The sequence below is a fragment of the Acomys russatus genome, chromosome 26 (assembly GCF_903995435.1).
Source record: "Acomys russatus chromosome 26, mAcoRus1.1, whole genome shotgun sequence".
Taxonomy (NCBI): Eukaryota; Metazoa; Chordata; class Mammalia; order Rodentia; family Muridae; genus Acomys; species Acomys russatus.
This window is the reverse complement of record NC_067162.1, coordinates 5540786-5564884: the sequence shown is the minus strand read 5'-3', so window position 1 is coordinate 5564884 and position 24099 is coordinate 5540786. Positions and strand designations below refer to the sequence as shown.

The 24099-nt window shown below is 47.5% G+C and overlaps 1 protein-coding gene across 2 annotated transcripts in view; it reads right to left on the bottom strand.

Annotated features, from left to right (window-relative positions):
* The window catches only part of Slc10a7 (solute carrier family 10 member 7), a 230874-nt gene that overhangs the window by 6935 nt on the left and 199840 nt on the right, over window positions 1–24099 (bottom strand). For both annotated transcript variants that reach the window (XM_051169287.1, XM_051169286.1), the window contains one exon: window positions 19851–19924. In XM_051169287.1, the coding sequence (XP_051025244.1) occupies window positions 19851–19924 (74 nt within the window). The remainder of the gene's footprint in view (window positions 1–19850; window positions 19925–24099) is intronic.

The following is a 24099-nucleotide window of genomic DNA, read 5'->3' as shown; positions in this document are numbered from 1 at the left end:
CACCCTTTAGCCTTCTGGTCTCCCGCAGCCTGGGTGGGGTCTCTAGCCTGGCCCATCAAGCCCTTCTCGGCATGACCCTCGCCAGCCCTCGAGTCCTGCGCTCATACTTGTCCCAGCCTGCATCTCGATGTTTGCGTCACCAAGCACCAGGGCAGCAGGTGTCTGTTACTCACCTTTGAGGGTGTCATAGATGCTCACAAAACCACACATGGAATAAGTGGCTTTGTATTTTTTTTTTCAAATTCCATAATAAAGCTACTATACAGATTATCACCTCATTTTTACTACATTTGTTAATTAGAAAAAAATTAGCAATAACTTAAAAACCCAAACAAACTTACTTGAGTTTTCCTTTTAAAGTAAAATTTAAATACAGATTCTTTTCATCTTGCTATCACCGCAGTAATATAAATGAAGCAAATTAATTTTAATGCTCCCAGGTACTGATTCTGTGTCACCATGGATGACAGGATTCAACCAGACTTTATGAGATGGCATTTGCCTTTATGGAACTGAACACTATGCACGCATTTACAATTTTACAGGGACTTTAAGCTGTCATGCTGAAAAATGTTTATAAAACATTAATCAAAAAATGCCTCTTTAATACAATGCATTGTCTGAAAGATGTTAGAAGGCGCATGTTGTAAATGGATTCCTTTTCTGACTAACGTGATTTCCACAGAAAGCATTTTCCCACTGCTCTCCACGCACACGGCGCGGGTAGATAAAGAGCACTTTCTCTGCACATTACTACCTGATCTGCACACTTGGGAAATCACTAATGTACAGTGTGCCATATTTCCATGTCACACATGACACACTCGTCTAAAATTATCCAACAGAGTTTGACACTGCAGCATATTCCATAAGCAGAGCTTTCAACTGGCATCTGCCACGCAGGAACTTCCAGTACGCACTTTCTCTTCCTCACAGCAAGGAAGGCCTTTCTTCCATCCTGTATCGAGGAAGGAAAGGATAAAACCATGTGGACAACGAGAAGCTCTCCCTCTAACTTAAACATGTTTATTTTATGTTCTTTCAATTAGAAAATTCTCTTTGTATTGTGCTCAAGTTGCAGCAGTTGCTGCTTTGTGTTATATGAACATTTCTTGACTTATCCTTGAGAAATGGGCATTTCCCCCAAGATTATATACGGACTTTTCTTTAACCGCCATGAAAGGCTGTCCTATGGCTCAGAACAAAAAGAGCTGCTATGCAACACTATTCAGTTACCTACAGTACTTGTAGCTGCATGGAAGTTTCGCCATTTTATTCTTTTTTCCTACCTTCCTTCCTTCCTTCCTTCCTCCCCTTCCTTCCTCCTTCCCTCCCTCTCTCCCTCCCTCCCAAATGGTTTAGCTGTCAGCTTTGTTCTACCTGCTATGGCTGTGAGGAGGCAAACAGGTCAGCCTCTTGCCTTCCCACTGGTTCCGACAACTCTTTCCTGACCACATCTTACCATCGCATGCGCTTCCTCCCGTCACTGGCTTACCCAGTCTCCACAATTCAAAGCTTGAGGACAACTGTGCAAACCTCATAGAGTTCTATAGGTTCTTGTCTCTTTGCCCTGATTTTCATCCCCATCAACTCAACTCAGCTCCTCGTGAAGCCCAGTTCGGATCAGTCAGGCCTCCTTGTCTTCAGGCCCTTCCTCTCATCAATCCTAGAAACTACAGCTGGATTAATCTTCTCAAAACACATTAATTAAAGCCAACACCTCGAACACGAGCTGCGGTGAGTTTCCAGGGGCCATTCATCAAATCCTGCACCCACTCAACATTAGTGAAAGATAATTACAGCTGCCGTCTCCTGGAGAGTGCCGTGGCATGCCAAGGACTTGCCGTGCACAGTCTCGGTCAGTTCACACAAGGGCCCTCGGAAGTAGGTGGCCACTTTCCCACGGATGGGGAGACTGGGGTTTCGTCAGCTCATGCAGTTAAGTGGGTTGTCTGAGGCCACACCTGTAGCTAAGGCAGAACTGGACCTGCTGTGACTATTTCTCACCACGGATCTCTGTGGACTTCATGGGCCATTTGCTGTCACTGGCTCAAGCCTACAGTGTCAAGCTCAACCCGAGATGCTGATCTTTCTCTACATGCAGCAAGGCCCGTGGGCTCATCAAGACGTAGCTTACATCATCCTCCACCTTAAAGGGGCCTTCCTCCTACTTGTCCCTCGAAGAAGAACATGGTTTCCCATTACTACATCACACACTCCTGTACTGACTTAGGCACCACTGTTTACTCTATCTAACTTAGGCACCACTGTTTACTCTATCTAACTCGTCTACTGAGTTTAGGTATTGGACAGGGACACAGCACAGATATGATTATTTTAGAAAATATGCTATCCTAATATTTCCTATATCAGTTTTAGAATGAATCCGAGTCACTCTACTAGACCTTGAAGCTAATGGCATGCCCACCCTGCTCAGGGGGAGCAGTAGATCTGCTCTGGTAAGGGAGAGACAAGGTGGACTGACAGAGAGTATGCTACCTGAGACGGTGGTGACGTGTCTGACACAGGCTTAAATACTCCATGGGCCTGGATACTCTGGCTTTTTCCACTTAGCCAAGAGATGGCACGGACTCTACTGAGTCACTCTAGAGGTCACTCTCCTGTACCCATATGACTTCTTCTCCATGTAAGTGCTCTTCCTCTGAGGGCCACTGAGTTTTGGAGAGAGTTGCTGGCAAATCTAGAATCCAGTTGCTTCTCTCTTACCATAGTTTGCTTACTTTCCTTTTGCTTACTTTGTTCTCAGAAACGTCCACAAGTTCAGCATCCAAATGTGCTGCTACTTCAATCTCTCTCTTTCTCTCTTTTAAGTCTCCCAGGAAAGCTCCTGCTTGCCCTTCAAACTCATCAGCTAGATCCCCGCCATCAAGAACTCTATGAGGTCGTCACACACACACACACACACACACACACACACACACACACACACACCGTGCCCATACCTAGAGACAGAAGAGTCACAGAAAGTGAAGCTCATGAGCATTGATTTATGTGGCTGGCTAAGAGTAGGAACAATGCCACAGCAAGGCCTGGACCGCAATTCTGGGATCGGTTAGGACAGGCTTAGGCTCATCCTACTGCAAGCTAATTTTCAGTAACAACAGAAAGTGTTTCATGCAGGGGTTTAAGTCTTACTATTCGCGTACATGCAGGTGTATGCATATATGGGAAAGTATGTTGTACAGGTCTGTGGAGACGCTAGAGGTCACGCTTGGGTGTTGCTCCTCAGGAACTGTCTACCTGTCTTTTGACACCAGTGTCTTTCATTGGGGCCTGGGTGTACCTATTAGGCTAGTCTGTAATCCACGATCTCCAGGCATCTGCCTTTCTCCACCCCCGAGGGCTGGTATAACAAGCATGTGCCACCACATCCAACCTTTTAAATATTCTGGGAATTGGACTCAGTCCTCATGTTCACGCAACAAACACTTTTTCTCTCCGGGCCCCATTTGTCATTCATTATGTCAGTGGCCTACACCAGATGCACTGCGAGACATTAAGAAGCCTGAGGCTGGCCTCACCCTTGCTTAGAATCCTATTTCTACAACTGCTGCCTGGTTGGTCTTGGTTGGGCAAGCTATTCAAGCTGTTCCACATCAGTGAAACGAAGCTAATACCCCGCACACTCTCTCCTAGAGATAAGGAGAAAGTGAGATAACATACAACCGCTCACATTTATCTGATGTGCTCCAGACCCTGTCTGTTCTGGATGAAGTGACACATGGATGAAGTGCCTGCCCTCGGAAAGCCAGCATCCCTCCCCACTTAGCAGGTGGCTGGTGCACAGTGCCAAAGCTGGGCAAACAGCAAGTTCCACCCAACAACAAGTCACTGCACAGAGCAGACAGAAAATGCAGCGCACACAGAGGACTGGGGAAAGTGCATCCCAAAGGTGAGGAGGATTTGTTTCTTCTAATGTATCTCCCTTCTAGAGGCTAGGAAGGAGAAGCTACCCACTGTGGGTGGGTGGGTGGGCGTGGCTCGGTTGGCTGTCCATCGGAGGCAGGTTACGGTGAGTTTCTTGTCTAGGTGATGTTTAATATGCATGTATCTCAGAATTCCATTCTGGCCATCTCTCTGGGAAGCTCCAAATGACAGCCAAACTTTTTTGCAGAGATCCTTAGGAAAGGGGACGCGATGACACAGAGCATATAAACACTAATGGTCTCCTTATCTAAGTGATAGGTTTTCTGCTCCAATGCACCAAACATTCTAATAGGCGGTTTGGCGTATCCTTGCCTTGGGTCTGCGTTTCACTGGCTTCCTTGTTCTGCCTGGCATTCCACCTATAACTGCAAACTCCGTCATGTTGTCACTGGTGTGAGCCACCACAGCATCTGTGCTTGTTAGGACTTTACAGACCCAGAGGGAAACATTTCTGTCCTTCCCACACAGTAGGGCAGGACAAAGAGGCACAGTGAGACAAAACTCTCCAGAGCTTTGCTCAGTGTCCCAGGACTCTGGGCTTATGGGAGCCACAAAGATTCATCATCTTCAAACTGCTGGACACTGCGTGGCCATCAGTGGCTCTGGGCAGGCTGGCAGACCCCTCTGTCTCCAGCAGGAAAGAGGGTATCTTGTATAAGTCTAATGAGCACTCAGAATGGAACAGTACCTTCCAACCTGAGGCCTGAGGTATGTCCGTAAGTATCTCTGTTGGTGGCACCTCACAGATAAGGGGACAGGAGATGTCAGCTGGGCAGACCATACACAATGGGCTCAGAGTTCTGATGTCCTTGAGGGCCACTTGTTTCCTCACTGGCCCAGGTGTTGCTCTCCTGCTGACATCTGTCTGTGCAGCTGGAATGACCCAAGGCTACCATGCTCCCACAGAAGCTTATGTAGAACTTCCAATAGATGTGCCCGTCCTTCATAGTTCAAAAGTAGAATTAAAAAAAAAAAAAAAAAATCCTGTATCAAAAATGAACAGGCTTGGGAAAGAAAAATCAACAGAGAGAGGAAGCAATCTTTCTAGTCATCAAGGCCTTTTGAGGAAAGAGTAGCGCTCACACCTAGGTCTTCTGGTGGTGACAGCTGGCACAGGCCAGGCTTCAGAAGCCACATGTAGATCTTGTCTGTTGGTCAGACAGGACGGCGAGTGCAGTGTGTGTTCTGAAAGCACACATCCAGCCACTTGTCCCAGGTGAGTGAACCACTACCATCATGCTCACGGACTGGGAGAAAGTGAGGCGGCATGAAGGAAAACACTACCCAGGCCACACACAGACACAGACACGCTGCCTCCACAGCCTATGCTTTCCATCAGCTTAAACTGGTAACATGCGAGGGGGCTGAGGGGCACCAGAATAGGAATCTATGACAAAATCAACACACACACACACACACACACACACACGGAGGCGAAAGCCTAAAGAAAGAGTATTCACACAGAAAGGCCTGACAGGAAGGGGCTCTTTGAACAAAGGTACTTAAGGCTGGCATGCTTTTACTTACTTTGAACCAAAGTTGTCTGAAGGCATTTTCAGCCCATTTAAAGATAGCCTTTCTGCCTTCGGTTACCTGGCTGCTGTCACACTGCTGGAAGTTTTATGTAAATAAAGATGCAAGAGAAAACCCAAAATAAGTAGCTGGCGTTATATCTACTCTGAAACAGGTGTGCTTTGATTGGAAAAGATATTTAATGAGTGGCTGGGCCAGGCCAGCGGGTGCTGACAAGCAAACATTTAACTCTGCTGACTGAAGATGAGCCCCACTCTCACCCCACAGCACTGCAGGAGTACTTAGCAGGTAGGGGGTTCAGGGCTGCATTGAAGAGCTAAGCCACAGAGCCTTCCTTCAAACACTGGCTGTAACTTCCAGGAGGGGCCACGATTGTGGAGACCAGGTACATAAAAAATAATGCGACAACTTTCTTTTCTAGGCTGTGGAACCATGTAGGCGTGCTGGGAATTGAACCTGGGTCCTTTGGAAGAATAGCCAGTGCTCTTAGCCACTGAGCCATCTGTCCAGCCTCCTAGACAACTTTGAAGATGGGCATCCATTCTACTTAGAAGATGTGAAAACAACCGGGTGTGGTGGGCACACCTTTAATCCCAGCACTCGGGAGGCAGAGGCAGGTGGATCACTGTGAGTTCGAGGCCAGCCTGGACTACAAAAGTGAGTCCAGGACAGCCAAGGCTACACTGAGAAACCCTGTCTCAAAAAAAAAAAAAAAAAAAAAAAACCAAAAAAAAAAAAAAAAAAAAAAAAAAAAAACCCAAAACAACAAAACAACAACAACAACAAAGTGAAAACATTAAACACAGAGCGAGTATTTCAAAGGTCATACAACTATACTTAACATGATCACCACACAGGCAAGGCTCCATCACCACACAGGCAAGGCTCCATCACCACACAGGCAAGGCTCCATCACCACACAGGCAAGGCTCCATCACCACACAGGCAAGGCTCCATCACCACACAGGCAAGGCTCCATCTAAACAACATGGGGTCCTTGTTTTAATCAACAGAACTTGTAAAATAAATTTCATTCGTATTTTCTCTGTATTAGTGTTTTGCCTGCATACATGTCTTTGCACCACATTTATGCAATGCCCGGGGAGGCTGTAAGAGGCAGCTGGAGCCCCTGGAACTGGAGTTGCATATAACTGAACCTGGGTCCTTTGGAACCAGCCCCGCCTGCCCCCCAGACAATTTTGAAGACAGGCAACTTCCATTCAAAAAAATAAAAAAACGCACTCCATTCATATGTGACACAAAAGAGAAGCTGATGGTGGACAGGAACTTTCACTGATTCTGTCCCCTTCTGTGACACCAGGGCTTTGCGTTCTCTGAGAGGCATTGCACTGACAGAGGGAACTTCAGGAAGGCATCCATTCCGTCCTAGTCAGATGTGAGGAAGCTGTGGCCTAGCCCCTCACTCACCAGCCTAGCCCTTCACTCACCAGCCTAGTCCCTCACTCACCAGCTTAGCTACTCGTTTGTTTTGTTGGCATGGCTTAAAGTCATCTTCCAGCTAGAGTTCTCTTCTCTGTGGTACTGTTTATGACGAACAAAAGTCTCCAAGCGAGGAAGCTTCTCACATACCAGAACAAAGCGGTCTTCGTGGGGAGAGTTAAAACCAGCCATTTGTCCTTAGATCCATCTCTCTTCAATAGCCTGACTCTTCAGGGCCGGGGAAGGAGTCGGCGGTTAAGAGGACTCGCTGCTTGTTGTGGTTTGAAGAAGAAAGGTGGCCACAGGCTCATCTATTTGGATACTTAGTCATCATCAGGAAGTGGCACTATTTGAGAAGGACTAGGAGGCGTGGCCTTGTTGGAGGAAGTGTGTCACTAGGGGTGGCCTCTGGGGTTTCAAAAGTCTATGCCAGGCCCAGTTCTCTCTCTTTCCTGCTGCCTGTGGCTCAGGCTGTAGGACTCTCGGCTCCTTCAGCACCATGTCTGCCTGCACACTGCCATGCTTCCCACCATGATGACAACGGACTAAACCTCTGCAACCTTAAGCCAGCTCAATTAAATGCTTTCTTTTAAAGAGCTGCGGTGGTTGGCCAGGCGGTGGCGACACACACCTTTAATCCCAGCACTTGGGAGGCAGAGGCAGGCAGATCCCTGTGAGTTTGAGGCCAGCTGGTCTACAAAGTGAGTGAGCCCAGGACAGCCAGGGCTACACAGAGAAACCTTGTCTTGAAAACAACAACAACAACAACAACAACAAAAAAAGTTGCAGTGGTCACGGTGTCTCTTCATAGCACTAGAGCAGTGACTAAGACACCGCTCTTGCAGAGGACTGGAGTTCAGTATCCAGCCACATCAGGTAGCTAACAACAGCCTGTGACTCCAGCTCCAGGGGATCCAATGCCCTCTTCTGGTCTCCATGGGCAGTCGTACACGCCTGACACACAGGTACATACATACACGCGCGCGCGCGCGCGCGCACACACACACACACACACGGGGAGAGAGAGAGAGAAAGAGAGAGAGAGAAAGAGAGAGAGAATGAGAATCTTAAAAGAAAAGGCTCACACACAACTAAAAATGAAATTTAAAACTAAAAGCTGGAGTCATATTTCTGTGTTTTATTTTGGCTTGAAATTGTTTGGTAACATACTTTCCACCTTTATTCAGTCTCAGTGACATAAAATTGAGAAAAAAATATCCCATTTAAAAGTTTTCCAGCCAGAAGAACTTGAGAAAACCCTCAGAGTCAATTCCGGAAAGAATGATTTTTTATCCCCCCTCCTGCCCCCCCTCCCCCGGTTCCCTCCTTGAACACTTAATGAATGTATTTAATCTGGCACAGGTAATTTTAATTTCACAAAGTGGTGCGGTCAACTCAGCTAACAAACCAGAGGCACAGCCTTCATGGAGAAGGGCGAATGAACAGGTACAGTCAATGCGTGTAATGCGAGGGCCTGGCCTCGCTGCACAGTGGACTACTAAGGGCTGAGAGAAGACAGAAGGCCTGCTCTCCAGACAAGGGAGATCCTGGGCATGGGTGGCTCTTGGCTTGCCTACTCCTGGTCAGCGCCCACGTGAAGCTAACGTGAGGCAGGCTGACGACTCAGGCCTTCGACAGATGAGGAGCACAGTGATGGGCTGCTGTGTGCCACCTTTGTAATGTACTCACAGGGTGCACTGGGGTGAGCTGTTCTCCAATTTGGACAATGGATCATGAGTACCGAGCAAGGTTGTTATAAATATCACCTGAGATAACGAAGTGTGTTAACCCAACACAGCGCAAACATAGCAGGTGCCACATGATTGCCAGGCCCATCTTCCGGAGTTTCAAAGACTTTTTGCATCTTCTTTCTGACAGTGGTTAACTTAACTGCATGAGAGAGAAGAACGTGGGCTTGCAAGCTTGCATGCGTGTGGCTGGTCCAGCGCACTTCTACCTTGTTTGTTATCAATGCAATCCCACCTCTCTTCTCTCTGGGTAAGCCCAGTTCTCAGCTCTTTCCCCTCTAGCTGTCCACCGTGAGTGACTTCATCTTGTTCCACAGACTGAGACAGTATCCTCAGGAGTGATGTTCTGACCACGGTTGCAGACTCCACCAGATGTGGAAAGAACCACAGATTTTCATGCCTGAAGCTGGACCCCAGCTCTGTTCCCGGATCCCTCTCTGCTGTGAAGACCCACTCTTCTGCGCCCTTCCTAAGAGAATCACACTTGTGGCCCTTGGGCTGCTGCTCCACGCTGCCTCTTGCACACGCGTCTCACTGCCCAATGGGAGGCCTGTTCTTGGTTGTCAGCCTGACTACACGTGGCACGAACTACAATCCGGGAACAGAAGACACACACATGCGGTTTTCTGCTTGGTGTGAAGTGGGTGAATCCTTCTAGTCTGGACCTTTAAAGTAGGAAGACTCACATCTTTGATCTGGATCCTGAGGTGGGAAGGCCACCTTTAATCTGGGCCACGCCTTCCTTCTGCTAGAAGCCTCTTTAAGGATGTGGAAGAAGGAAGCTTTTGCTCTTTGCCTGCTTGCTGGCAAGTCCATTCCTTCACTGGCACCAGGATTCTGGTATAAATTGGAAACCAGCTGAGACATCAGCCTCATGGACTGAGCAACTTCTAGACTCTTGGGCTTTCTGTTTTTAGGCAGCCATTGCTGGATTAGCTGGACTACAGCCTGTAAGGCATTCTAATAAATTCCCACATACATTCCCTCCGTCAGTTCTGTCTCTCTGGAGAACCCTGACTAGTGCACTCAGCGTTTCACACTGGTTCTGTGCTTGTCCACTGCTAGTGTTCATTGTCAGGATCAAAGCTGCCCACTGACCTTCCCAGATCTCATGTGCGTCCTCCCACCCACGCAAAAGAGTCACCAAAACCAAACCAAACCAAACCAAAATCAAACCAAACCAAACTAAAACCCCAAAACCAAAACCAGAAACCAAAACCCAAACAGAACAAACAAAAAACCTTGAAACTTCAGCTTTGTCATCTGTCCATCCAGTGGCTGCCCCTCTCATTTGGATAAAAAGGTAAGTCCTCCCAAGGACCAGTGAGGCCAAGTCTGGCTGTTGCTGGAGGGTCTTGGTGTAGCAGTTTTAACCTCATTTGCTTTAGTTATAGAAATGATTCTCACTTCGGTTATGTTTGCTGAAGAGCGGCCTGCAGCTCCCTCCAGCATGCCCCATGCCTTGGTCCTTGGCCATCTCTGTCCCTGGGTATTTCTGAGTCCTTCTCCTGGGCACCCATGTGTTCACTCTCTCCTTCCCAAGGTGCACGAGTCAGTGCCTGAAACCTTCTCACCTCTCTCTGTGCCCTGCTGTCCAGTAGCTTTATTTCTCTCCACAGCACTGCCACCTGATCTGTTGCTATCAAAGGGCTTGTCAGCTTGCCCTCACTGGAAAGGAAGCTGAACAGGGGTGTGCGTTTTATATTTGTTCATTGCTGTACTCCTGGGGTCCAGAGAGGGCTGGCACACAGTAGATACCCAAAGAACATTTGATGAATGGATGTATGGATGAAATCAGTTGGTTTGAGTTTTTTTTTTTTTTTTTTTTTTTTGGGATGTGTGTGTGTATGTTTGTGGGTATGTGCATGTGTGCATGTAGAGGCTAATGTTGTTCCTGAGGTGCCATCCATCTCGTTTGTGTGTGTGTGTGTGAGACACACCATGTGTCAGAGGACAACTTGTACAAATCAGTTCTTTCCTCCCCTATGGGGTTTCAGGGATCAAACTTAGTCCCTTTACCCACTGAGCCATTTCTGGGGTCCTTTCCCCCTGTACCCCTATTGTTTGAGACAGGACCTCTCACTGGCCTGGGTCTCACTGATTAGGATGGGCTGGCTGGCCAGAAAGCCTTGGGAATTTGTAACCCACTGTTGCGGTTTGGATGAGGCACATGCATTTAAACACTTGGTCCCTTTGCTGGAGCCAATTAGGAGGGCTATGGAACACAGACCTTGCTGGGGGAGATATGTTGCTGTGGTCAGGCTTTGAGAGTTTATAGCCTAGCCACACTTGCAGTTAGCTATCTCTGGATCCTGTGTGTTGTGTGCATGTGTGTACATGAGTGAGATAAACGCTCTTACCTTCTTGTTCTGGCTGCTGGCTGCCGGCTGCCATGCCCTCCTCACCATTATGGAGTGTCCCTTTGGTTCTCTTTAAGTTACATCTGTCATGGTGTTTATAAAGCAAAAGAAAGAGGACTGGCTCAGCCACAACAACCCCAGTGTCCCGGTTACAAGTGTGAGTAAATGCATGCAGCTTTTCAAGGTAGGTTATAGGTAGCAAACTCAGGTCTTTGTGTTTAAGGAGCAAGCCGCTGACTGAGCTATGTCCTCAGCTGCCCAAAGTGACTTGTCTTAAAGTCCTCTCTGGCCTAGCCATCTTTTCAGGCATGTTTAGTTTTCTCTCTACTTCTGTCCTGAGTGATTTGTAAAAGGCCTACTAAGTGCCCACTGTTTAAGGACCTGACTTTCCATGCCTGCTCCTGTGGATGGGGCTGTAGCTGGGTATCCGGGGGTGGGGGCACGGGGTGGGGTAGGGGTGAGGGGTGGATGCGTATGCCCCTTGCCTCACAGCTGCAGGTTCATGGTTCTCTCTACTGTAAAGCACAGTGCCGCCTGTCACTAAACGTACGCGCCCTGGCTCACAGTGCCTGCTTCAATTAAGGGAACTTCAGCGAAGAGACACGACCAAATAAATAATTGGAGATGCGACCTCAAAAGGGGGGCTGTTGCTCGCCCGCCCGCCTGTTTGCAAGTTGAGATGGAAAGCTGTAACTTCAAGAGCCCGGCATCTCCTGGGTGAGATTCCTCACTTCTAACATGTTAAAGCCGTGCTGTTCTGTGATGCACATTTTAGTATTGCTGGAGGCAAACCTCCTCAATATTAATAGTAATGATAAGCAAACCCCTGTGCGACTCACAGAAAACGCACTGTTGAGTAGGAAGGCTTGGGGAGTGGGCTCTTGGTGTTCCAGGAACGTGGCACTGGCTTTACCGGAAAGGGTTGGAAAGGGGAACACGTCGGATGATGAGCTTAGCTCTTCTGGAATGTCCCTTTCAGAAGCATGGGCTGAACGGTCCTGATTACCAGCAAGTACAGTTTAGCTCTTTGTAGGTGACTATGGAGATAAAAGCTTCTGACATTAAGAGTTGACATCAAATAGCAATAAAGATTGCTTCCTTCCCTCCTTCCTTCCTCCCTCTCTCCCTCCTTTCTTCCATTGGAAGCAATGAGTTTAATTAGGATGCCTCACAGAGGAACGGCTCTAAGAGGGCTTACTTAGAGAACAGGGCAGTCTCACCAGTGGCTACACACCGAGAAAAAGTCTCCGCCCCTCCCAGCAACCAATGATTGCCTATGGATCCTCAGGGAAGTGTGAGGGATCATAACTTTCCCAAAATAGTTTCAATTTTAATTTTAAAGAAGCCTTGGCTGTTTCTTCTACTTTGACTCTTTCATTAATTAGGCTATATAGACTTTGGTACTTCTGTGTTTCTTAAGGAAGCCTGAAAACTGCAGCTGAGAACATTTAAAAATACTACTTTTTTTAATGGACAAATGTCACCTTGCCAAGCTGGATCTGAAAAATCACATTTCTCAGTGTATGTCTCTGTACAGACTTCTGCATACACGGTTAATAGGGGGCAAGGCAGCTGCCTTCCCAGGAGAAGTTGTATTTACTTTCTGTCTAAACAACTGGTGTAAACCGAAAAGAAAATAACCAGCCCATCTTAGCATCTTTATGTGAGCGGGTATCTTAGGGCAACAAAATGCTTTTTCTCAGACTCACAATGGGAATTAGGATTTAATCTAACATGCCACTGTACAACTGGTGGCACATCTGGCCACTGAGCTAACGGATGACAACTGTAAGTGATCCCGCTGTGGTAAAGGATTAGCTGACCCTCACAGCAGGATTAGTAAGTCCAAGGTGCCCCATCCAGGTCTTTAAGACCCAGCTGAAGCTGGGAGCAGAGACCTAGGCTGTAAGCCTGGAACCCTAGCTCTGTCCTTCCGCCTGTCTTCAGAGCCTGCAGGAGCTGACACGGTTCTTCCATGGCCACGGACAGCAGGCTGCTGACCATCTGGGCAGTCTCAGGGGAGCACAGACCCTCCCCAGGAGTGCCTATAACACTAGGTGGGGATCAAGCTCTGGCATTCTCAAGGGCTTCCTATGTGGGCGGTAGGGCCTTTCTAAAGTTTTAGGCAGTCCCCACTTATGATCATTATCATGCAAAGTAGCAAGGCAGTAAGTGCACCAATCCAAACCTCTTTCTGAATTCATTATGCTTAATTAGTAAGGTGTCTAGTTGCTAGAGAGCCAGACAACAACAGAGTGTGTTGGTGCTGCCTCTGCCTCTGGGGTAGGTCCTTTCCGATGCAGGAGGGGCTGAACTCCCCAGTGAGAACTGGCCATAACTGGGGCTGGAGTCTCAACTGAGTAGCACACACATGACTGCACACATGACTTCAACACAGTCCACACTCAGGTATTTACTGTAGTAGTTACTTACTTCCTGTGAAAAGTACTCAGTACATGGTCTCCCTGCTAAGTACCCGATTAGTGTTGACTATTGTTTTATTATTACTACTGTTGAGAACATGTTGGCTAGACCAACGAAAGGCACAGAAACAATTAAAAACAAAGCTGAGTAAAATAATATAAATGAAGCAATCTTTATATCGATCAAGAATTACTCTAGGTCACATTTTTTTTAGGTTAGATATTTCAGTAGGAATTCTGGGAGAGGACACCCCAAAACAGAAGGTACACAGTCAGCTCATGGGGTGGGGGTGGGGGAATGGAGTCTTCTCCTGAGCAAGGCGCAAAGCAAGGCTGTCAGGCCTCAGACCTATTTCAGTGAGTCCCAGGGTGAAGTGGGTTCCTAACTGGAGGCTGAAGGTCATCGGTACAGAAAACAGGAGAGGCATGAGCACCCAGGTGCTTGTCAGCTGGGAGAGTATCCTGCACGGTGTTCGAGTGACCGACACTTGAACCTCAGGCTACAGAATCTTCAAACAAGCTTCCTTGTCTTGAATCTCACACTTGGGACACAGAACCCTGGAGTTTCCTAAGTTTTAGCCACAAATCTAGCTACACTACCAGTGACATCAAATCTAGGGCAAAAAGACAAAACAGCCCACAAAACTCTTAAAAAATGTACTTTGTTAGAGAAAGTGTGCACCCCCCCCCCCTTTTAAAAACAGGTACATGACAGACTGCCTTTAGTTTTCTTTAGCACGGAGATAAAAATCTCCTGGGTCCCCAGTTTTAGTGATCTCTGCAAGATACTGTTAAATGGCACAGCCCCCACACTGCCTGCCCTGCAGACGGGATGTATTTGTGGCTATTTCCTAGAGATTCTATGTCCTATCTTTACTCTGGATTTCCATATTTTCCTTAACAGCCTGCCGTCAAAAGGCATGGCACCTCATAGCTGCTGCAAATGCAATGCTGGTAACACTGCCTCGTGACAGGGAAGGCTGCCACAACAAGACCCACTTGAGAGGTTGGAGAGAGAGCTCAGCAGGTATGAGCCACAGAGCGGGGATCCCAGAGGCCACTCCACAGGATACCATGTCTTCTGGCTTCTGCAGGTTCCCGTACACATGTGTGCACATACCCTTACACACACACACACACACACACACACACACACACACACACACACGTATGCACACACAGAAAGAAGACTCACTAGAAAATAGTATGTTTTCAATTATAATAAAGAAAAGCAAGAGATGAGTATCAGGATAATTAGAAATGTTAAGTATTCTGAAAATGTCTTATGAAGAGAATGTGTTCATAACGTTCTTGATAAATAATTAATAAAACAATTCAAAGCCATGCCAAGGTCTTATACGCACAACATCCAGGACTGGCCTCTGTTAATTATGTGATCTGAGCTAAGTTAAATTATGTCCTCTTTTCATTCTGCATATGCAAAGTGAGCTTGTAGTTCCAGGCTTGCTAATCGACACAGTTGTTCAGGTAACAAGGGTTAAATAACCACTTGAAACAGTGACGCTCAGTTCGGTGATAGTCCAAACGATCCTCGTGTCTCAACCAGAATCCCAGTCGGGCTCTGGGGTAAAAAGACTACCAGAGCGACCAAGTTTTCAAAGTTCTGTATTTTGATTTCACGTCTTCCTAAGAAGGAGATCAGACTGTTTGTTGTTCACGTTTTCAGTTCCAGTTGAAGTCCATGATTGAAAGCTTCCAACTAAACTTGAAAAAAAGATCCCTTTGTGGATTTGTTTCTCCTAAGCATTCTCTGGACAGTGTGAGGATTAGAGGGGGTGGGGGGAAACCCTCTTTTGTGTGTGTGAGATGCATATGGTGTGTGAGGTGGGGGCTGGGGCGGGGCACTGTGGCATGCCACTGAGCACATGAGAAGTAAGAGAACAATCCTTGATATCTGTCTTGACAGCTGGCCCAGGGGCTCTGGTCTCTCCTGTCTCCACCTCCTGCCTCGCCATAGGAGTGCTGGGTTCCAGATGCATGCCACAGTACCCAGCTTGGTGTGTGTTCTGGAGACTCAAACTCAGGTCCTCAAGCTTGTGGGGCAAGGGCTTTGCTGAGCATCTTCCTAGGCCTGTGAAGACACTATTCTTTCAAGAACTTTCCTTAGTACCCCTAAGAGGAAGATCCCTTTATAGAGAGGGAAATGTCAGACAGAGACTTCCAGAAACTTAAAGCTGGAAGAACTCAGGGCCATGTGGACCCTTCTCACAGGGCAGTGGCTTTATAAAGCTTCTCCCGGCATGATGTGTCCCAACGCCTGCTGAGAGCCAGCTGAGCAGCTGCAGCTGGGAGCTAGCCTGGGATCAGGCCCGGGGCTCCCACTCTCCTGAATCCTAAAAGCTTCCCGCTCTTAGCTTCTAACCTCTGCCCAGCAGTGGCCACAGGAACAACACGAGGAAGTGTCTATAGAGCGAATTTATAAACCATTGATAATGAAACACAATTTAAATTATAAATGGAAACTGGGCATGGTAGCACATTCCTTTAATAAGTGGCAGCACTCAGGGAGGCAGAGGCGGGAGGATTGCTGTGAGTTTGAGGAGGCCAGCCTGGTCTACAAAAGTGAGTCCAGGACAGTCAAAGCTACACAGTGAAATACATATGGTGCGCATTCAGTTCAGAAATGCTTTTACAAATTGGGACTATTATTGTTGACTGTCGATAGCTGATTTGGTCTGAGATGAAGTAATTTTAATTTTGGTATTTAAATTACAAACCAATAAAACACAAACTTGACTTAAGGACCTTGAGCACCCCGAACCACTCTCTTCCTAGGTGTAGCAAGAAAAGTTTTCTACATATGGTGAAACTCTAGAAAAGCAAAGTGATTTGAATCCCCGAGAGAAAAAGATGAATAAAAGTAAAGTACCAATTCCAGGGGCTACCTGGGATCTAATCTCTTTCTTGATGAGATCTATCGACTGTGCACTGAGCCGTTCCTAGCTCAAGCTGTTCTTCCATCTCTGCTATGTAAAATATCTTCTCATTATTACACGAATATCACCATCAGACTGGAGAATAACCGGCAAGAGTCCCTGGCTTCTATGGCAACCCACAGCAAGGGCTGCTGTCTTGAAATTGCCTCCGACCCCACTGGAGCTGAGGAGCATGGCAAACAAGCCCTGTAGTATTGTTTCAGATGAAGGCCAGTGATAGCTCTGCGCTTCCTCCAGGCTTCCTTCCTCAGTGAACGAGCTCCAGGGACCGGCATCACGTCAGGCTTTCCAGATGGATGATGTGAGCCCATACCTCAATGCCATTTCCAATAGGAAGCCTCATAATTAAAGGTCAAATAGTCACTTCATCTGCAATCAATCAATAGAAAAAGTACTAATACGAAGAACTAATCAATCAATGGCAAAAGCGCTAATAAAAGCAATGAATCAAGTTCAGCATGTGTGGAGACGTGGGCATGTGGGAGAGACCCTGACAGGATGAGGCGAGAACAATCAAACAAACCAAAGGTGAGTGCACGCAGGGTACTGAGGCGGCTTCCCAGGCCTCACGCGGCACGTGGCGCCACTTAGCCGGCAAAGGGCTGTTCTTAGATAAAGCAGGCAGGATACTAAACTGCAATTTCTAAGTTCCCCTTAATGTATTTTACTTGAGGCACGTGTGTGTGTGTGTGGTGTGCATGTGTGTGCGTTGTGTGTATGTGTGACCGTGAAATCACTGGAAGAAATATTATGACAGCATTTGACACAGGAAAGGATGTATTTCTAAAGTGCCAAGCAGCTATATTATAATCTGTTGTATTTCATCTTTGTGTGTAAAGGCACCGCCCGCCACCCCGCAAAAAAAAAAAAAAAAAAAAAAAATCACTCTGGGTGATGTTATGTGAAGCTTCCTTCCATTTTCTGGAATGTGAATTTCCCCCGACACTGATTGTGATGTTCCTCCAACACAGACCAAGATTTCCATCCTGACAGTCACTGGCTGCAGCTCAGGTCCCTGCGAAGACACATGCTCTGCCACCCTTAGGACATCAGGACACTAGGAGAGGGGGCTTGTGAAAATGAGTAGAGCAACCTTAGTGGGGTTTACAAGTCCATCTGGCAGTCACCCTGAGGCCCTGGGCTATGTGGAAATAGGGGTGCTTTGTCTGGGATAAGGAGAAGCAATGAGGTGCACCCCGGGGACTATAGCAGGGAGCCGAGCAGGATCAAACGGCAGAACGCATGAACTGGAGCTACAGCTCTCACTGCAGACCTCAGGACCCTGAGGCCAGGTCAGGTGTTCAGGTCTTTTAGTTCTCCGAGAGCTTAGAGCCATCAGGGTGTGAAACAGATAAGGATTTACACTGTGTGTGTGGTCACAGCTACTATGGCATGTCACAATCACTGTGTCGTCATTAGCTGCCACGGCGTCTTACCGTCACCGGAAGAGCCAAGTGTGTACTTCTTGAGCAAACTCTGCACAAGCAAACACAAATCCACGCTCATCCAGTCCCTTTTAGCAGAGCAACTGTTTCTGCAAATCTGCTTTCAAAAAGCAAAAAGAGCAAAGAGTAAAGGAAGGAAGACAAGAGAATCTTGGATCTGAATGGATTTGCTTATAAAAACAGAAATATCAAGCCAGGCATGGTGACACAGGCCTGTAATCCCAGCACTTGGGAGGCAGAGGTGGGTGGATCTTTGTGAGTTCGAGGCCAGCCTGGTGTAAAGGGTGAGTTCCAGGACAGCCAAGGCTACACAGAGACACCCTGGGGGTGAGAAGGGAAGAAATTCCAATCACCCCTGTGTGCTTCCTGCAGTAGGTCTAACTAGGTGGTGTTTGCTCAGAAGAGCATCAGAGAGACACAGAGATCGTCATCCACTTTGGCTTGAGTCCATAGTAAGTCTCGAGACAGGGTCAGGTTGAACAGCCCACTGTAGACAGGCAAGGGCGCAGGCAGGACGGCCATGGCTATACTTGTGCTTCCAGAACATGGCTCATGTGAGCCCCTCTGACCCCCTGACCTTTGGGTGCAGCCTTTGTTTTTATAAGCCTTGCATGCCATATGCGGCATCTATAACAATATGCAGGACAGGACGCTTTCTTTGAGGTTAACAGCTGACCTACAGATATTCCGGGAAGATCTATGACAGGGTCGCGTGACTGCCACCCTGGGCACACTAACACATTTATAGCTAACAGGAATAACAGCACTACGTTATGGAGGCCATTGAGTGCCGGGTGGCACAGCCGGCTGTGCGATGAAATCTCAAACGGTCTCTGGAAATGTCTGTAGCGTGCAGTGACTGTCCCCATTCTGTCAGACACTGGTCACTTGTGATCCACCAAGGACTGTGCTGGGAACCTAGCGAAGTTTGCCTTTAAGTCTTTTACAGTAACACCGAGGCAGACATTAGCCCATTATACAGACACAGAGCCAGGTTTAGGAAGCATGCAGCACGCTCACTACCAGGACTGGGATGCGGAGCCCAAAGCTCGCTCCATCAGTTGCTGACTGCCGAGACTTCAACCCACGGGTAGGTAGGGAGTGCTCCTTGAAGAATGCGTCTCATTTTGAAATTATTTTCCAAACTGGCAAAAATTCCACCAGACAGCTTTGCTTAGGATTTATAAAAACATAAATGCTATCCACTTTTAGTTGACAAATTCAAAACAACATTATGATTCCTCGTTCTCCCAAGTGAGTCACATTCCAAATGCTGAGACATTTTTAATTTGAGTTTTTATGTAAGACCCCAACAAGCCCACGGAGTTCACAAGCGATGCATTTTGCAATAGAGTTCCTGATCACTTAACGCGTTTTAAAGACAGATTCTGGATGTCTCAGGGGTTACTGGTGGTAATGCATTGAGTTAGATAAGCCTAAGTAAACATTGGCACTATTCTCTTAATCTTTTCCATTAAATAACTACCATTCCCCCTTTACTCTTAATCCAACCAAGTCACAATAGCTAATAGTAGAAATAGTAGAAAACAATATAATGTTCACAAATGAATTTCAAACTAACATGAGTCACCAAACAAGAGATTGCATTTGTGATTCTCACCTTGATTTGAGCTCCCAGAAAAAAAGCAGTGTTTTCCAGGTGCAACTCTAGAACCCCCAAAGGAAGTTCTGCGAACTGCTTTTTCAGAAACGGGCCTCCTGGACCCCCCAACCGACCTAGGTTAACATTTTGCACTAATCACTTCTCATGAGAATTGAAAACATGACTGCAAATTAAGCTGAGGCCTGTGTTACATTTAGGCCCTTAGGCCGCGGTTTGACCAGGTAACAGGACTCCAGAGTGACGGCGCCCTGCACTTGGCTGTTGTTCTGTGTCTAACTGAATGGACTGTCCTGCTCCATTTAACTTGAGAAGTTTCTGAGCTTCAAAGTTATTTAGGGTAATATATGGTTTTGGGCTTGGTGAGTCACTTACCCAGTGTGAGGGACTTGTGTGTAGAGCAGAAGATGATAGCCACCGTGTCTGCTGGTGTGAAACCCGAGTTGTTCCTAGGGGGAAACAGGAGGAGGGGTTTTACAAATACCTGTATGAGACGCCAAGCACATCCTGCGCCAAATGTGCCCATTTTCACGTTAGCGTCCTGCTGGTTAGCCCTGGTGACGAGGCTACTGTGCACCAAAACGCATGCCCTGTGTGGACTTCTGGCTAGAGAATCTAAGTCTCTGTGTCCAGTTATGAGGGTTTAGAAAATCATGAGCCAAACTCAGGAACCATTGATGATGACGACGACGACAATGATGATAGAGGTAGCAGAAGTAAAAATAATAATAAAATAATCCCTTCTGTCTTAAGAGACTCTTCCTCAATTCCCATAGATGGCATAACTCCTGTAGAGTCTACCTATTCTGTGCTCTGAACTCTGACCAAGAGTGAGGTCACCAAAAAAAAAAAAGCTTCAGAAGTGGCCTACCTACAGAAATATGCTGCAGATTAAGCAAACTTGTCCCTAAAGCCTGTGTCAACCCAACCGTTAAAACTTCTAACAAAGGAGTCTATATTCTTCTTAGTAATCTCATCTCCCCATCTGTAACTTTTGATGGAGGAAAAAAAAAATCTTAATTCTTATTTAGAAAAACTCCTAAGTAGATCCTATATCCTGTTTCCACACACTCTCTTGAGGGAAGGTGTTCCAGGCCTCTCTTAATCTCAGCCGCCAACAGTGTTAAGAAAATATTTAAATGGCCCTGGTTGCCCTCTCCTGAAAAGGTCTGCATTATCTCGCCATGCAGCATCCCTTCCAGGTCTCTCTTGGTGTCAGCTGAGGCTGGTGTCCCCGTTGGGGTGACACACCCACAGATGAACAGCACCGGAGTGCCACAGGCCGCCTCACTGTCTCACGTCTGATTTGGACGTCTGCACTGTGATTTCCCTCTTGTTCTTTAAACACCATGCTGCATGACTGACATTTTTTTATCCCTTTATTCCTGTGGTAAGCTGAACAGGGAGGGAACCCTCAGGCAAAGCCCTGAACTACGACAGAACAGGAGTATGGGTAAATCCTGTAGCAAAAGAGGGGGTAAGAGGGGAGGGAGATCCCTCACTGGAAGAAAGAATGTCCTGCCCCCTGGAGGGGGTGGGATGTGACAGTGGAGCACAGAGAACCTCCTCGGAGGTTAGGGATGGATGGCACTGATAGAGTCAGAGCCCCATGCACAGCTGGCAAAGAGCAGATTCTTCACGCTGGCCCATCTTCAGGAGGACTGCCTGTGACCAGGTGTGGACGTGGATGGGGCAAGTGATGTGATGTAACCACATCAGCAGAGCTGGCTGCGGGTGGAGAGGATGGCTGGAGGTGGGGAGCTAGCAGGGCTGGTGGAAGGATAGGAAGTGGCCAAACAGAGCTTGAACGTCCAGAACGTCCCCTGCTATGATCCAGGCGGCACTCCTACCCAGGAGCTGATGATGGGCGCAGGCTTTGGGGATGAGCTTGCGTGACTTTAAACCCACAGGGTAACGTAACTTGCCTCTGTGCAGATAAATGCAAATGTTTGTTAAGAGTTTACACATTGTAAGTGCTTATGACATACTAGTGACATCTTTATTATTAGAACTATTACTTATATAGAGAGGAGGGAGTTACGGGGCATTAGGAGGTCTGAGCATTCCACATGGAGAGGCACACTGAGTCGTGAATGGGACAGAACAGAAGATATGGCCACTGGGGTTGGAGAGTCAAAGAGTTGATGTTATTTGTGGTCAGTTGTTGCAAGGGACCATAGGGAGGAGGGAGAGGAAGTGGTGGTGGGGAATAAGGAAGGGGGAAGGGGGGGGGGAGAAGAGAAAATATATGAATATGAAAAAAAAAACTGATAAATCTAGATAGTTATCTCCAACAATCTCAAGAGGACCAGACAAAAGGGGTAAATGGAGTTTATTTATTTATTTATTTTTAATTTTTTTTGAGCTGGAAACAAAGTACAAAACAAGGTGAGTAGAAAGTATAGAAAACCCAGGAGCGACTTATGTCATGGGAGACATTCCACTCAACTCACGGAGTTTCAGGCGGACTGGGGTGGGGGTGGCAGAGTAAGAAACGTCCCCACAGGAAGAAAGGTCATCTGTGCCTGCAGGCTGTGAGCTGTGGGGGTATTCTCACAGACACCCAAGGTGTAGGTCGAATGCCAAGGCCTCATTTCCCCACCAGCCTGCGCCCTGCCCCCATCCCCAGAGCACTAGGTGGCATTTTCTTTTAGTCAACCTGAGTCTGCTTTGGTATTTGCTCTTGTTCAGATCACAGCCCATTTCCAGCGAGTCCAGGAGGTCCCAGACTGACCTGGAGCTCACCCCTAGGTCCCCAGAACAAACACTTCAGTGGGGCTAAGAGAACACGTGCGACTACGTCTCTGTTCTATTGGGGGAAGGGCACTGAAGCTAGGCTGGCTGTGTGGACCAGAGCACTAACTCCATAAGAAGAGGGAGGACGGTGCCTTAGGATGGAAACACTGAGTGCTTGTGCTTAAAATCTATGACCTCTGGGGCTGGCCTGACTCTAGCTACCCAAGGACAGGCTCCGTGGGTGGACTTTAGACAAGCGCCCACGGCAAATGTGCAGCTAGTCCTCTACATGTGAGAGTAAGTGACCTGTCACTGAGCATCACTGAGCACACCTAAGCCCTCTATCCAGTCAGGGCAGCCGGTGGAGGAGCTGGCATTTCTTCCCTGCTTCTCCTGAAGAGGGACCAGAGGCCCAGCACACCCAAAGTCACAGAGTAAGAAGTAGCCTGCCCCAAATTCTGGGGTCAACTCATCTTCTCAGAAAGAAGCCATTAAAAACAACATCCAAAAACCACTTCAGAATCTAACGGATGTTAGTGAGCAGCCGCCCGGGTCAGGAGCCCATCTTGTCCGCACGTAGAAGAATATGGCACCATGACACAGGGCAGCACACACAGAAAGCGGAAGTGTCCTGCGTGGTACAGTGAACGGTGACGACTTGAAGTCACCTCCGGTGGTGAGCATCTGTGTGTGCGGAAGCTAGCCCCACTGTATCTCTTTTTAATATTGATTTTCTTTTTATCCTGCTTTTATCATTTCTTTTGATCACTTTGGCTCCCCCCCAAGGAGCTTACTTCCTTTTCTTCTCAACTGGTTTCTTAAGAATTCTCTCTAACAAAGCTTTCAATCAGTGGTTTCCACACAATATTTATTTTGTCTTCCTTTGTATCCACAGAGGAAGGTACATTAGGTTTCTGTAACAGAAATACAGAATGTGGGGCAGAAAAGGCCCTGGAAGAGAGAGAGACAGAGACAGCGACAGAGAGAGACAGTGACAGAGAGAGAGAGAGAGAGACAGACAGACAGACAGACAGACAGACAGACAGACAGACAGACAGACAGACAGACAGACAGACAGACAGACAGATCTGCCTAGCCTGCTGGAGGGACCTTCCGTGCGAGGCACCCTTTTTAGGCTTTGTCTTGTCTTCTAACAAGAAAGAAGGCCATCACTCATTGGCCTCTGGCTGTGTGGCACGAAACAAAGTACCCAGAGCTCTGGGGTGTGGGCACTCACCTCCAAAGGTGCACAGTTGCAGGACTAACACTAAAGCCTGTGTCCCTCCCCTCCCTGCAGCCCAGGGCTGTGGCGAGGGGCCGATCTGTTCACATAAAGACTTCCTTCTCCTTCTCCTTTCTTAGTGAGGTCAGTTGCTCTAGCGACTTCCCTAGTATCTTTTATACATCTTAAACATTATTGCTTTCCTTTTCTAAAGCTTTTCAGCATCAAAACAAAACAAAACTGGGACAGCCTTCGGAGCTGTGGAAGCTTAGAGTTCTCTCTGTGTGTGGCTGACCTGTGGTGATGAATCAAGTCTCATTGCCTAGCAACTGTGGCAGAGAAGGGACCTGGACTGCATCTCAGTCAGAAGAGCCGCTCCCTCCCTCTCTGCTGTTGCTAGTTTCCGATGTGACGGAGCTATCCTGATGGCATAAATGTCCCAGGGTGCCTTATGTTTGTTGAGTACTTAACTCTGGGCTAGGTCTGCGTGCCGAGGGCATCAGGAGCGGATTATTTTGCTCTCTTAGCCCCCTTATGACGTACGCACTGTCTCTATCTGTCAGCAGGGAGGGCAGCACAAACGACAAGCCTACTGACCGGGGCTGGCATGTTGGACTTTAGTGTTACTCTGCAGACAGACAACGGGAACATAGAACGGTCAGTTGC